The following is a 13927-nucleotide window of genomic DNA, read 5'->3' as shown; positions in this document are numbered from 1 at the left end:
TTAGCAAAAATTATAAAAACTAGTTTTTGCTTTGTCATTATGGGGTATTGTGTGTAGATTTAATCCATTTTAGAATAAGGCTGTAACCTAACAAAATTTGGAAAAAGTCAAGGGGTCTGAGTACTTTCCGAAGGCACTGTATATATATATATATTGTTTTAGAAATAGCGCCCCTTGTGTGCACTTCTGGTAATACCATATACTCCGGTATGGTACAGAAACGGTATGATGGTATGAAAATCTGGAAATCGCCCAACCCTAATGGGGAGTCTAGTGCCTGCAGCAGCCAGGGACAAATGTCTGAACTGGGGACAGTCACAGCCTGTTAGAACTCTGGGACTGGGTCAGGACTTCCATACCTTGTTCCATTAATGCTGTTGTAGGAAACTGTAGAATAGACATACATAAAGAGCAAGAGAGTTAGAGAGAAAGGGGGAAAGAGATGGGGAAGGACAGGTAGATAGAGGGGGCAGAGCCATCTCAGTCCCACACAATCTGAGGGACTAGAGGGCCTTACCAGGACTGAATGTCCCGGCTTCCTGGCCTGCAATATGTACAGTGAGGGAAAAAAGTATTTGATCCCCTGCTGATTTTGTACGTTTGCCCACTGACAAAGAAATTATCAGTCTATAATTTTAATGGTAGGTTTATTTGAACAGTGAGAGACAGAATAACAACAACAAAATCCAGAAAAACGCATGTCAAAAATTTTATAAATTGATTTGCATTTTAATGAGGGAAATAAGTATTTGACCCCCTCTGAAAAACATTACTTAGTACTTGGTGGCAAAACCCTTGTTGGCAATCACAGAGGTCAGACGTTTCTTGTAGTTGGCCACCAGGTTTGCACACATCTCAGGAGGGATTTTGTCCCACTCCTCTTTGCAGATCTTCTCCAAGTCATTAAGGTTTCGAGGCTGACGTTTGGCAACTCGAACCATCAGCTCCCTCCACAGATTTTCTTTGGGATTAAGGTCTGGAGACTGGCTAGGCCACTCCAGGACCTTAATGTGCTTCTTCTTGAGCCACTCCTTTGTTGTCTTGGCCGTGTGTTTTGGGTCATTGTCATGCTGGAATACCCATTCACGACCCATTTTCAATGCCCTGGCTGAGGGAAGGAGGTTCTCGCCCAAGATTTGACGGTACATGGCCCCGTCCATCGTCCCTTTGATGCGGTGAAGTTGTCCTGTCCCCTTAGCAGAAAAACACAGCCAAAGCATAATGTTTCCACCTCCATGTTTGACGGTGGGGATGGTGTTCTTGGGGTCATAGGCAGCATTCCTCCTCCTCCAAACACGGCGAGTTGAGTTGATGCCAAAGAGCTCCATTTTGGTCTCATCTGACCACAACACTTTCACCCAGTTCTCCTCTGAATCATTCAATGTTCATTGGCAAACTTCAGACAGCCTGTATTTGTGCTTTCCTGAGCAGGGGGACCTTGCGGGCGCTGCAGGATTTCAGTCCTTCACGGCGTAGTGTGTTACCAAATGTTTTCTTGGTGACTATGGTCCCAGCTGCCTTGAGATCATTGACAAGATCCTCCCGTGTAGTTCTGGGCTGATTCCTCACTGTTCTCATGATCATTGCAACTCCACGAGGTGAGATCTTGCATGGAGCCCCAGGCCGAGGGAGATTGACAGTTATTTTGTGTTTCTTCCATTTGCGAATAATCACAACCAACTGTTGTCACCTTCTCACCAAGCTGCTTGGCGATGGTCTTGTAGCCCATTCCAGCCTTGTGTAGGTCTACAATCTTGTCCCTGACATCCTTGGAGAGCTCTTTGGTCTTGGCCATGGTGGAGAGTTTGGAATCTGATTGATTGATTGCTTCTGTGGACAGGTGTCTTTTATACAGGTAACAAACTGAGATTAGGAGCACTCCCTTTAAGAGTGTGCTCCTAATCTCAGCTCGTTACCTGTATAAAAGACACCTGGGAGCCAGAAATCTTTCTGATTGAGAGGGGGTCAAATACTTACAATGGGGGAAAAAAGTATTTAGTCAGCCACCAATTGTGCAAGTTCTCCCACTTAAAAAGATGAGAGAGGCCTGTAATTTTCATCATGGCTAAATACTTTTTTCCCCCACTGTATTTCCCTAATTAAAATGCAAATCGATTTATAACATTTTTGACATGCGTTTTTCTGGATTTTTTTGTTGTTATTCTGTCTCTCCCTGTTCAAATAAACCTACCATTAAAATGATAGACTGATCATGTCTTTGTCAGTGGGCAAACCTACAAAATCAGCAGGGGATCAAATACTTTTATCCCTCACTGTATATCTCTGTGTGCCTCTGAGTCCCTGAAGAGCAATGTCATGCAGCTTTGGTTCTCCTCCTTCATTCTGTGTATGTCTGGGCTAAAGCCAAAACATGCCTACAGTGGCTTGCGAAAGTATTCACCCCCCTTGGCATTTTTCCTATTTTGTTGCCTTACAACCTGGAATTAAAATAGATTTTTTGGGGGTTTGTATCATTTGCTTTACACAACATGCCTACCACTTTGAAGATGCAAAATATTTTTTTTGTGTGAAACAAACAAGAAATAAGACAAAAAAACAGAAAACTTGAGCGTGCATAACTATTCACCCCCCTAAAGTCAATACTTTGTAGAGCCACCTTTTGCAGCAATTACAGCTGCACGTCTCTAGGGGTATTGAGAGGAGTTGGGTTTGCGCCAGACATAGCGTTTTCCTTGATGGCCAAAAAGCTCAATTTTAGTCTCATCTGACCATAGTACCTTCTTCCATATGTTTGGGGAGTCTCCCACATGACTTTTGGCAAACACCAAACGTGTTTGCTTATTTTTTTCTTTAAGCAATGGCTTTTTTTCTGGTCACTCTTCCGTAAAGCCCAGCTCTGTGGAGTGTACGGCTTAAAGTGGTCCTATGGACAGATACTCCAATCTCCGCTGTGGTGCTTTGCAACTCCTTCAGGTTTATCTTTGGTCTCTTTGTTGTCTCTCTGATGAATGCCCTCCTTGCCTGGTCCGTGAGTTTTGGTGGGCGGCCCTCTCTTGGCACATTTGTTGTGGTGCCATTTTTTTATAATGGATTTAATGGTGCTCTGAGGGATGTTCAAAGTTTCTGATATTTTTTTATAACCCAACCCTGATCTGTACTTCTCCACAACTTTGTCCCTGACCTGTTTGGAGAGCTGCTTGGTCTTCATGGTGCCGCTTGCTTGGTGGTGCCCCTTGCTTAGTGGTGTTGCAGACTCTGGGGCCTTTCAGAACAGGTGTATATATACTGAGATCATGTGACAGATCATGTGCCACTTAGATTGCACACAGGTGGACTTTATTTAACTAATTATGTGACTTCTGAGGGTAATTGGTTGCACCAGATCTTACTTAGGGGCTTCATAGCAAAGGGGGTGAATACATATGCACGCAACACTTTTCCGTTATTTATTTTTTTCCATTTTTTGAAAAAAGTTATTTTTTTCATTTCACTTCACCAATTTGGACTATTTTGTGTATGTCCATTACATGAAATTCAAATAAAAATCCATTTAAATTACAGGTTGTAATGCAACAAAATAGGAAAAAACGGCAAGTGGGATGAATACTTTTGCAAGGCACTGTACCTACCGGTCCTCTAACACAAACTAGTGTAGACACACCCGTAGACACACCTGCATCCAACCTCAGTCAGACGCTTGCTACTTCACTTTTGACCTTGAGGTGTCCCTTTTCCCTCTGTGTGTGCGTGTGTGTGTGTGTGTGTGTGTGTGTGTGTGTGTGTGTGTGTGTGTGTGTGTATTGTAGCTGACCAATGTGAGGCAGAGGAAGGAGGGAGACTCTTTGGACAGGAACGACACATCCAAATCCACCTGGAAGGTCTGTCTGTCTGTCTCCCCCCGCTCTCTCTCTCTTTCCCTGTCTGTCTGTCTTTCTGTCCATCTGCCTCCCCCCTCTCTCCCTCTCTCTCTCTCTCTCAAACACATACACACACAGTGGATGAGTTAGGCTAAATGCAGAATCTACTCTGTGTGATTTAAAGCTCTTTTGTCATTGTGATGATTATAATGCGGTTTGAGCCCTACTGTACTATCAGAGAGCCCCCCCATCTCCCTCCCTGAAATGAGCATGTGTTTTGTAACCGTGTCTGTCTGTGTCTGTCCATGGGGAATAATAAAGCTTTATGTAATTAAACATGGAGGACAGTTTGTGCCTGGTCAGAAATCCCACAAGAGGGTGACCTAATGAGATGACCTAATTCTCTGGACAGAGCACTCATTGAGCATCAGAAACATGTCTGGAAGTTTACCTGGGATGTATGGGTTCTGTGATAATGCTTTATCATCCTAATAAGATAATTAATTGCTTCTTTCTTTGGCCAAGAGTGCGACAGTAAAACAGTGATGTCATCAGCGGTCACACACTCACTAGGCAGCAAGAGAGAGCAAGAGAGAGTGGAAGTGTCTGGGTACTGGATACTGTGCTGACACAGAATGTGCAGTCTTGTCTGTATGTCCCCTACTTCACAGAGCCACACTGCCCCAGATCCATGTCAACACACTGTACTCCCCACCTACACCCAGCCACACACACACACACACACACACACACATACACACACAAAAGCTGCATACCCAACCAACACTCCACCTTACCTTACCTACCCTCACCCTTAACCTCACCAAAACCCTAACTTCCTGCCTCACCTTAACCTAACCCTTTACCCCAGCCTACGCTTAGCTCAATACCTACCAACAGCTCCTTGAATGCTTTACAGGTTCTTATAGACCTGGCCTAACACCTAGGAACTCTAGAGGAAGGGACAGACTGACAGACTCTTCATGTTCTCTATCTATGATATGAGTAAGAAGCATGTATTAGAGGCATACTGAGTCTGAGTGGCAACATGTGGGTCTGTGCGTGTGTATGAGGACAGATGAATAGGAGAGAGAGTGAGGGGGGTCCTGATAGCGGGGCTGCCCGCTGTGCTGCCTGACTCAATGTCCCTGAAGGCTCCTCTCATTAACACCCCAGAATTAATTTAAGGCTGAGAGAGAAACATCAAAACAACAACATCTCACCACACACACACACACACACCACACAAATGGTGCCTTTCTGGGTCATTAAGACCAAGTGTAGCAGAATAAACTTTCTTCAAGTTAATATGAGCATCACAACATGGCACCTCCCCTATGTCTCTCCCTCTCTCTGTCTTTCTATAAACAAGTGTGTGTGTGTGTGTGTGTGTGTGTGTGTGTGTGTGTATGTGTGTGTGTGTGTGACCCTCCAGAGGCTACATAACGGTTCCGTAGATGCCCATGATGATGGTAGCCGGTCAGTGGAGCTCCAGGAGCTTCTTGATCGGACCAATCAGGAGCTGGTTCAGAGCCGCGAGCGTTCGGGAACACTCAGTACACGCGTGGCAGAGCTGGAGGCGGAGCTAGCCAACACTCGCCGAGACCTGAGTCGCAGCGAAGAGCTGTCAATCAAACAACAGAGGGAACAGAGAGAGGTGAGCGTAAAAGAGGAGAGAGGAGAGGAGGAGGGAGAGGAGGAGGAATTTAAGAAGTCCCGTTCATAAACATAAACACTGTTTATTCTATAGATCTCTCCAGTGTCCAGACTGATAATTTATGTTATGTTTCCAAGTATAAACACACACACACACACACAGTATATTTTTTTCTCTTACTATATGCCTGTTGTAGGGGCTGGCACAGAGGGAGGATATGGAGGAGCGGATTACAACGTTAGAAAAACGTTACCTGGCCGCTCAGAGGGAAACCACCCACATCCATGACCTGAACGACAAACTGGAGAACGAACTGGCTACCAAGGACTCTCTGCACCGACAGGTAACACACACACACACACACACACACACACACACACACACACACACACACACACAAACATGCTGAATTAGTCACTAACGACAGTGCATGGGCAGGTATAACCCATACGAACACACACAAACACACACACACACATATACACACTCACTCACATACACACCCCTTGGGAGTTACGTGGGGGTCAATACTGTTTCACAGAAAGAGGGGATGGGGTGAGGTAAGGAACACACACACGAGGGGGTGAATGAGGGTTCATCAACAGTTCAGTTGAAGGTGAAGTTGAGTTCAGCTCCACTGGACCAGAGAACGTGAGGGTGACACATAGTATCCATTAGTACCTCGGAGACATCGTCAGGGACAGGCCTGGTAAGGTTCCATCAATCACACACACTCACACACACTCACTCACACAGACAGACACACCAGTTAATATCAGCGGCTTCCCAGCTAACAATTCTAGGGAGAGAGAACGTTTTTGTAATGTTACCCGTAATGTTCCCCTAATGTTTGAGTGTCCAGTTTTCCATTAGTTAGTGGAACATTCTATCTATGTTACCAAAAACCTTTTTAGAATGTTTTGGTGTTAAAGTTAGGAGAATGTCAAAACAGAACATTCACATAACGTAGTTACCATGTGCTCAGAATATACAATATTAATGTTCTAGTCACGTTTCATGAGAATGTTGCAAGAACATTCATGTGTCCAGTTTTCTGAGGGTTAGGAGAATATTCCATCAATGTCCCACCAAACATACACAGAACATGGTTGCCATGTTCTCAGAACATATGATATTAATGTTCTAGACACGTTTACATTTACATTTTAGTCATCCAGAGCGACTTACAGTTAGTGAATACATATATATTTTTTTATACTGCCCCCGCCCCCCCGCCCGTGGGAATCAAACCCACAACCCTGGCGTTGCAAACGCCATGCTCTATCAACTGAGCTACATCCCTGCCGGCCATTCCCTCCCTAACCCTGGACGACGCTGGGCCAATTGTGCGCCGCCCATGAGTCTCCCGGTCGCGGCCGGCTGCGACAGAGCCTGGATTTGAACCAGGATCTCTAGTGGCACAGTTAGCACTGCGATGCAGTGCCTTAGACCACTGCGCCACTCAGGAACATTGCAAGAACATTTCTGTGTATCAGTTGTCAGGAAGTCGCCTGATGAAACCAAAAAAAATGTTTTCATTACACCTTCTTACTGCTGCCGAGCCAATCAAGGCCCTGATTGGTGAACCACTGATCCATTCATAGCTCTTTGTCTGTTGGCAAAGGATACTCACACAGTGCCTTTAACATACAGGGTTTTCAACTTACATATTTGACACACTTGATTACATTGTGCATGTTAATTTATACAGTAATTATTATTCAACAGTCCTCACCTGGGATTTGAACTCACAACCTCTTGGTTCACAGTACACCGATCTTCCTGCTATGCCACCATGACCATGTCATGTATTGGTTAATCTGACTATTCTCATCATTGATTTGATTTACTTATTTCAGCAATTTAAGGGCTTTCAGTATAGCTGTCTAATGGGGCATGTTAAATCTGTTTTAATGTTACTCCTGAATCATTATGATCAATAAATGTTTTTCTTGAATGTACTTTTAACAGAGCTGAGATTTACTAACTATACTGGCCCAATAAGCACTTGTCCTAGAGATAAACCTTATTGGGACAGTGGTTAGGGCATTTGTCAATGGTGCTGGTGGCCTGGGTTCACGACCTGCTAGAGGAATCACCTTACTCTCACATTCTTAGCTAAATATGTTAATGTCATTATTTAGCAACAGTTACAGTACAACACACCTATCTGATCTAATTAAAATGATTTTCTCATTATCCACGTTTCCATTCACAGTTTTTATGCAAGTGAAGTCATACCGTATTTAAAAAATCACGACAGCAGTGATGGAAACAGGAAGTTTCGATACAATTGTATAAATGCTGACAGATCATTTGTTCGTTCAACGTGGTGCGATCTTTTTGTGTCGGTAAAACTAATTATGTGAGAAATAGCGGTGGAAACGAATTTATGAGCAAATATTGATATAACAACCATCATATCGAAGTAAATGTGGAGTCATGCGGATGATATGGTGTGTGGTCCTCCCACTACAACTCAGGAAACCATTACGTTTATTAGGCTACTTCACAGGGTGGTGAAAGTGCACAGTGATCTTGATGCTCCTTTCCAATAAATATTGAGGGTCTTATTCTAGTGACATGATAATCGATGCTTGACTGCCATTTGACAAATAAAAATATTCTCGCTCTTATCCATAATAATCTCATCATGTAGACTAGCCTAACCCCAGCCTACCTGTACTATATCTGCAAGCTGTTGACTAGAGCGCATCTGCCAAGACCAGAGTAGGCACATTTGCTATTTAACGCAACAGTCTTTGTGACAAAACTATCGGTAGAGTTGAAAATGCGATGGAAACACATTGAACTTGAGCTTTTTTGGTACATGAAAACGTAAGCAAATAAATATAGAGGCTTATTCTGGTGACATGATGATCAATGCTTGGCTACCGTTTCACCCCCTAAAAAAATCTCACTATTTTGTCCATAATAGAAATCTCTTCATGTAGAAAGCCTACCCCTACTGTATCTGTGAGCTGTAGGGTGGGCACATTCGCTATATAACACAAATTTGTTTGTGAGAAAACCATCAGTAGAGTTGAAAATGCGATGGAAACCGATTTAACTTGTATTTTTTATTCCGTGCTTGGGAATTTAACCGCAATGTTTACTTTGAAATGATTTAGGCTTGCCATAACAAAGGGGTTGAATACTTATTCACTCAAGACATTTCAGCTTTTCATTTTTAATTAATTGGTAAACATTTCTAAAAACATAATTACACTTTGACATTATGGGGTATTGTGTGTAAGCCAGTGACCAAAAAAATCACAATTTTAATACATTTTAAATTCAGGCTGTAACACAACAAAATGTAGAAAAAGTCAAGGGGTGTGAATACTTTCTGAAGGCAATGTATATGCCTATTTCAAATTATTTGACAAATTAATAAATAGAGTTTCGCTCTTCTCATCATACAGTATATTCGCCATTTGCACAAGGCTACTAGGCTACTTTTGCCTTTTTGCAATGCAATACTTCAACCACTAGAAACTGTGTGTATGCGTGGTCTAAAGTTTGCAGGAGGATAAGCACATTCTCACATCAGCTTTGGGCGCACGCATGTTTTGGGGCATATTTTGTGCATACACATCATTTATAAATGAGGCCCCAGGTGAAGACATGTTGAATATTACTGTATAAATGAACATTCACAATGTAATCATCTACGTCAAAGTGTGTCAAATATGTAAGTTGAAAACCCTGTATGTTAAAGGCACTGTGTGAGTATCCCTTGCCAACAGACAAAGAGCTATGAATGGATCAGTGGTTCAACAATCAGGGCCTTGATTGGCTCGGCAACAGTAACGAGGCTCGATGTGTAATGTTTTTTGTTTTTTTTCAGAACATAAGATATTAATGTTCTAGACACGTTTCATGGGAACATTGTAAGAACATTCATGTGTCCAGTTTTCTGAGGTTTGGGAGAATATTCCTTTCAACGTCCCATCAAACATACACAGAACATGGTTGCCATGTTCTCAGAACATAATATATTAATGTTTGGGTTGACGTTGATGGAATATTCTCCTAACCCACATAAAACTGGGACACATGAATGTTCTTGCAACGTTCCCATGAAACGTGTCTAGAACATTAATATATACAATTCGGAGAACATGGTAACCACTTTCTGGGTAAGTTCTATTTGACATTAAGGGAATGGTCTCTTGGAAGCATTTCTTGGACATCACAGGAACATTCCTATGAAAAAGTTAGTTAATGACCTAATGAGACTCTTAAGGGAAAATTCTCTAAAGTTGTGGGAATGTTTGTTGTTAGCTGGGTAAGCAGTTCAGCTGATATGAGTAGCATGTCTATATGAAACAAACAGTGCTTTTGTAACCCATGATAATAAAATTACATCATTTTAAATTAGCCAATGACATTAAGTCAAAACATCTGTTTGACCTGACCTTAAATATGTGTTCATCTCTTTCTTTCTTTCTTTCTTTCTTTCTTTCTTTCTTTCTTTCTTTCTTTCTTTCTTTCTTTCTTTCTTTCTTTCTTTCTTTCTTTCTTTCTTTCTTTCTTTCTTTCTTTCTTTCTATCACTCTCTCTCCCTCTCTCCCTCTCTCCCTCCATCTCCCTTCCTGTCTCCCGCCCTCTCTCCCTTTATGTCTGTCAGAGTGAGGAGAAGGTGCGCCAGCTGCATGAGTTGTTAGAGTTGGCAGAGCAAAGACTGGCTCAGACCATGAGGAAGGCTGAGACACTACCAGAGGTGGAGGCAGAGTTGGCACAGAGGGTGGCAGCCCTCACCAAGGTAACAACACATACAGTCAGAGTCCTAAACACAAATACAGAGGCTGGATGTCAATTGAACCCTCCATAGCAATGTTCACAGATTTAATTCAGTCAACAAGAAAGCATCTATCTGTAAGGGGAAGGTATATGTTATTAGTTGTAGGATTTCACAGTAACCAAAACAGTACCCAGTTTATTGGACCATGTGAAAAAAACGCTAGCCTAGGTCTGTAAATGCAGGTTTGATTGTGTTGGGTCCTATGTCTCCCCCTGCAGGCTGAGGAGCGTCATGGCAACGTGGAAGAGCGACTCAGACAGCTGGAGTCACAACTTGAGGAGAAGAACCAGGAACTAGGCAGGGTGTGTATGTGTGTGTGTGTGTGTGCATGTGTGTGTGTGTTATACTTTAGCCTTGCCCTGCAGGCTTTCTCTGACCTCTCTGAGTGCAGCGTAGGCCGATGCTTCACATTAGCCTGGCCCCTTGAATTTGTCTCTCCATGCTCCCTCTCTCACACACACACACACACACACACATATACACGTCCTTCTCATTTAGAGCATTACACACTCACAACGCCTTTTTATAAATATGGACCAAATCCACACATTTTCTGGCGCAGCCTGTTTCCCCTCACAGAGCTCTGATTGGCTGATATATTTAGAATTTGAATACTTCACGCTTGACTAATTTCTAGCTCTGCATGTGAGCTCATGTGTATTTAGTTAATGAAAACAGATGTGAATGTGAATGTGTGTGTACGTGTGTGTGGTTGAGATATGATGTCAAGGTAGTTTTCCCACTGATGAACAATGCATAATACAATGTTGCCAAATCAAGTCCATTCTCTCTCCTGGTGTTGTGCCCATGGAGTTTGTATTGAGTGCTTCTGTATGTGGGTGACAATAATCATGAACTTTAAACCTCTTTTTCTCTTCCCTTCTTGCTCTCTTCTGCTCTCTCTCAGGCACGTCAGAGAGAGAAGATGAATGAAGAACATAACAAGCGTTTGTCTGACACGGTGGACCGTCTGCTCACTGAATCTAACGAGAGACTGCAGCTCCACCTTAAAGAACGCATGGCAGCACTGGAAGACAAGGCATGGCCCGCCACACACACACACAAAGACACACACACACATGACATACTCACAAGGACTATAGTGATTCCCAAATGATAGCTGAACAGTGATGTCATATCCTTTTCCTGTTGGTTCCAGAACTCCCTGATCCAGGATCTGGAGAACTCCCAGAAACAACTGGAGGAGTTCCACCACACCAGGGTGAGTCAGGGCCTGGACACACAACACATGAACAATCCAACAGGCATTCCCTCTATCCCTCCAAAGTCATATTCATTTCTACTTTTCTCGCACAAGAAAAATTGAGGACAAATTATGGATAACCACAAACCACTGAGGTTGGAAGAGAGTTGAACTGTTACAAATATTGTGATTGGACATTGATGTTGTTCTATTAACAATCCCACAATTCCTTTCTTCCTCAGGAGCGTCTGATTGGTGAGATTGAGAAGCTGCGGAACGAGATCGACCACCTGAAACGCCGGAGTGGAGTGTTTGGAGATGGATCACACCCACGGTACACACAGACAGACAGACACACAGACAGACAGACACATACACTATACACACACACACTAATCCCACACTTGTCCCATACTAGCACCCTGTACTGACCAGGTCTTCTGTGTGTGTGTGTGTGTGTGTGTGTGTGTATAGGTCTCACATGGGCAGTGCCAGCGACCTGTGTTTCTCAGTGGTAGAGGGGCAGGATGGACACTACAGCTCTGCTGTCATCAGACGGGCACAGAAGGGGCGCCTGGCAGCGCTACGGGACGAACCCAACAAGGTAACCACATACACTCACACACACACACACACCGCACCCACACACCTGTGCCAAACTTGGTACCCTCCCCTGTGCCTGTGTGTCCAATTTCTGTGCCCATCAAGCTCTGTCATGAAACCCCACATATCCTTTCTTCCTCTCCACATATCCCCCTCCTGTCCTCCCTTTTGTTAGTCTCCTCTCTTCCCCTCCTCTCTTCCCCTCCTCTCTTCCCCTCCTCTCTTCCCCTCCTCTCTTCCCCTCCTCTCTTCCCCTCCTCTCCCTCATGGCTGATGATCTGATGGCCCTGATGAGGGCAGTAATATGGCTGATAGTTGTTAAGCTTAACACACTGCATTTGTCCCTCATTGCATACAGCTCTCACCTAACCAATGCTTCTCTCTCTGACCCCTGCCACCTTGGACATACTTCTGTGTGATGTAAGTGGTGTTTCTTTATCAAAACGAGTATTTGGAAAGTGTTTACATATGAGGTGTGAGTGTGGATTTGTTAGGGTATCTGACTGTGTGTAATCTGATGTGTGTAATGTGTAACGGTGTGTGTGTATCTATTGTACAGGTGTGTGCGATGTGTAACAGTGTGTGTGTGTGTGTGTATCTATTGTACAGGTGTGTGCGATGTGTAACAGTGTGTGTGTGTGTGTGTATCTACTGTACAGGTGTGTGTGGTGTGTAGCAGTGTGTGTGTGTATCTACCCTACGTGTGTGCGATGTGTAACAGTGTGTGTGTGTGTCTTCCCTACAGGTGTGTGAGCAGGACTACTCGTCTCTTCGCGGCAGCGTCAGTCACCTCCTGGGCAGTGACATGGAAGCAGAGTCAGACCTAGATGATGATGTTAGCTCCGCCCTCCTGTCACCTAACGGCCAATCAGATGCACAGACTCTGGCTCTGATGCTGCAGGAGCAGCTGGATGCCATCAATGAGGAGATCAGGTAAGAGAACACACAAACACATAGTTATTATGTAGTTATTATGTGTGTATGATGTAGATATTATGTGTGTGTATTATGTAGTTATGTGTGTATTATGTAGTTATTATGTGTGTATTATGTAGTTATTATGTGTGTATTATGTTGTTATTATGTGTGTATTATGTAGTTATTATGTGTGTATTATGTAGTTATTATGTGTGTATGTAGTTATTATGTGTGTATAATGTAGTTATAATGTGTGTATTATGTAGTTATTATGTGTGTACTGTGTAGTTATGTGTGTATTATGTAGTTATGTGTGTATTATGTAGTTATGTGTGTATTATATAGTTATGTGTGTATTATGTAGTTGTAATGTGTAGTTATTATGTGTGTATTGTGTAGTTATTATGTGTGTATTATGTGTGTATTATGTAGTTATTATGTGTGTATTATGTAGTTATTATGTGTGTATTATGTAGTTATTATGTGTGTATTATGTGTGTATTATGTAGTTATTATGTAGTTATTATGTGTGTATTATGTAGTTATTATGTGTGTATTATGTGTGTATTATGTAGTTATTATTTGTGTATTATGTAGTCACAGATAGAACAATGAGCCAGATGTTTCACCAGATGTAAACATGTGAAGCATGTGGTTGGTATTTCCACTCACCACCAAATATGTATGTACTGTGTAGTTAATGTGTGTATTATGTAGTTATTATGTGTGTATTATGTAGTTATGTGTGTATTATGTAGTTATGTGTGTATTGTGTAGTTAATATGTGTATATTGTGTAGTTATTATGTGTGTATTGTGTAGTTATTGTGTAGTTATTATGTGTGTATTATGTAGTTATTATGTGTGTATTATGTAGTTATTATGTGTGTATTATGTAGTTATTATGTGTGTATTATGTAG

At 42.6% G+C, this 13927-nt stretch overlaps 1 protein-coding gene across 11 annotated transcripts in view; it reads left to right on the top strand.

Moving 5' to 3' along the window:
• Nucleotides 1–13927, top strand: part of LOC121575340 (liprin-alpha-4) — a 99278-nt gene that overhangs the window by 73710 nt on the left and 11641 nt on the right. For 7 of the 11 annotated variants that reach the window (XM_041888355.2, XM_041888350.2, XM_041888348.2 and 4 more), the window contains exons 5-14: nt 3768–3839; nt 5254–5475; nt 5672–5818; nt 10109–10243; nt 10501–10584; nt 11190–11321; nt 11442–11504; nt 11729–11820; nt 11961–12090; nt 12835–13022. In XM_041888355.2, the coding sequence (XP_041744289.2) occupies nt 3768–3839; nt 5254–5475; nt 5672–5818; nt 10109–10243; nt 10501–10584; nt 11190–11321; nt 11442–11504; nt 11729–11820; nt 11961–12090; nt 12835–13022 (1265 nt within the window). The remainder of the gene's footprint in view (nt 1–3767; nt 3840–5253; nt 5476–5671; nt 5819–10108; nt 10244–10500; nt 10585–11189; nt 11322–11441; nt 11505–11728; nt 11821–11960; nt 12091–12834; nt 13023–13927) is intronic. The other 4 variants (XM_041888359.2, XM_041888351.2, XM_041888353.2 and 1 more) reach the window with 3 other exon arrangements.

This window comes from Coregonus clupeaformis, chromosome 10, assembly GCF_020615455.1.
Source record: "Coregonus clupeaformis isolate EN_2021a chromosome 10, ASM2061545v1, whole genome shotgun sequence".
Classification (NCBI taxonomy): domain Eukaryota; kingdom Metazoa; phylum Chordata; class Actinopteri; order Salmoniformes; family Salmonidae; genus Coregonus; species Coregonus clupeaformis.
Note: the sequence above shows the minus strand (reverse complement) of the source record. Positions and strands in the feature narration are given on the sequence as shown.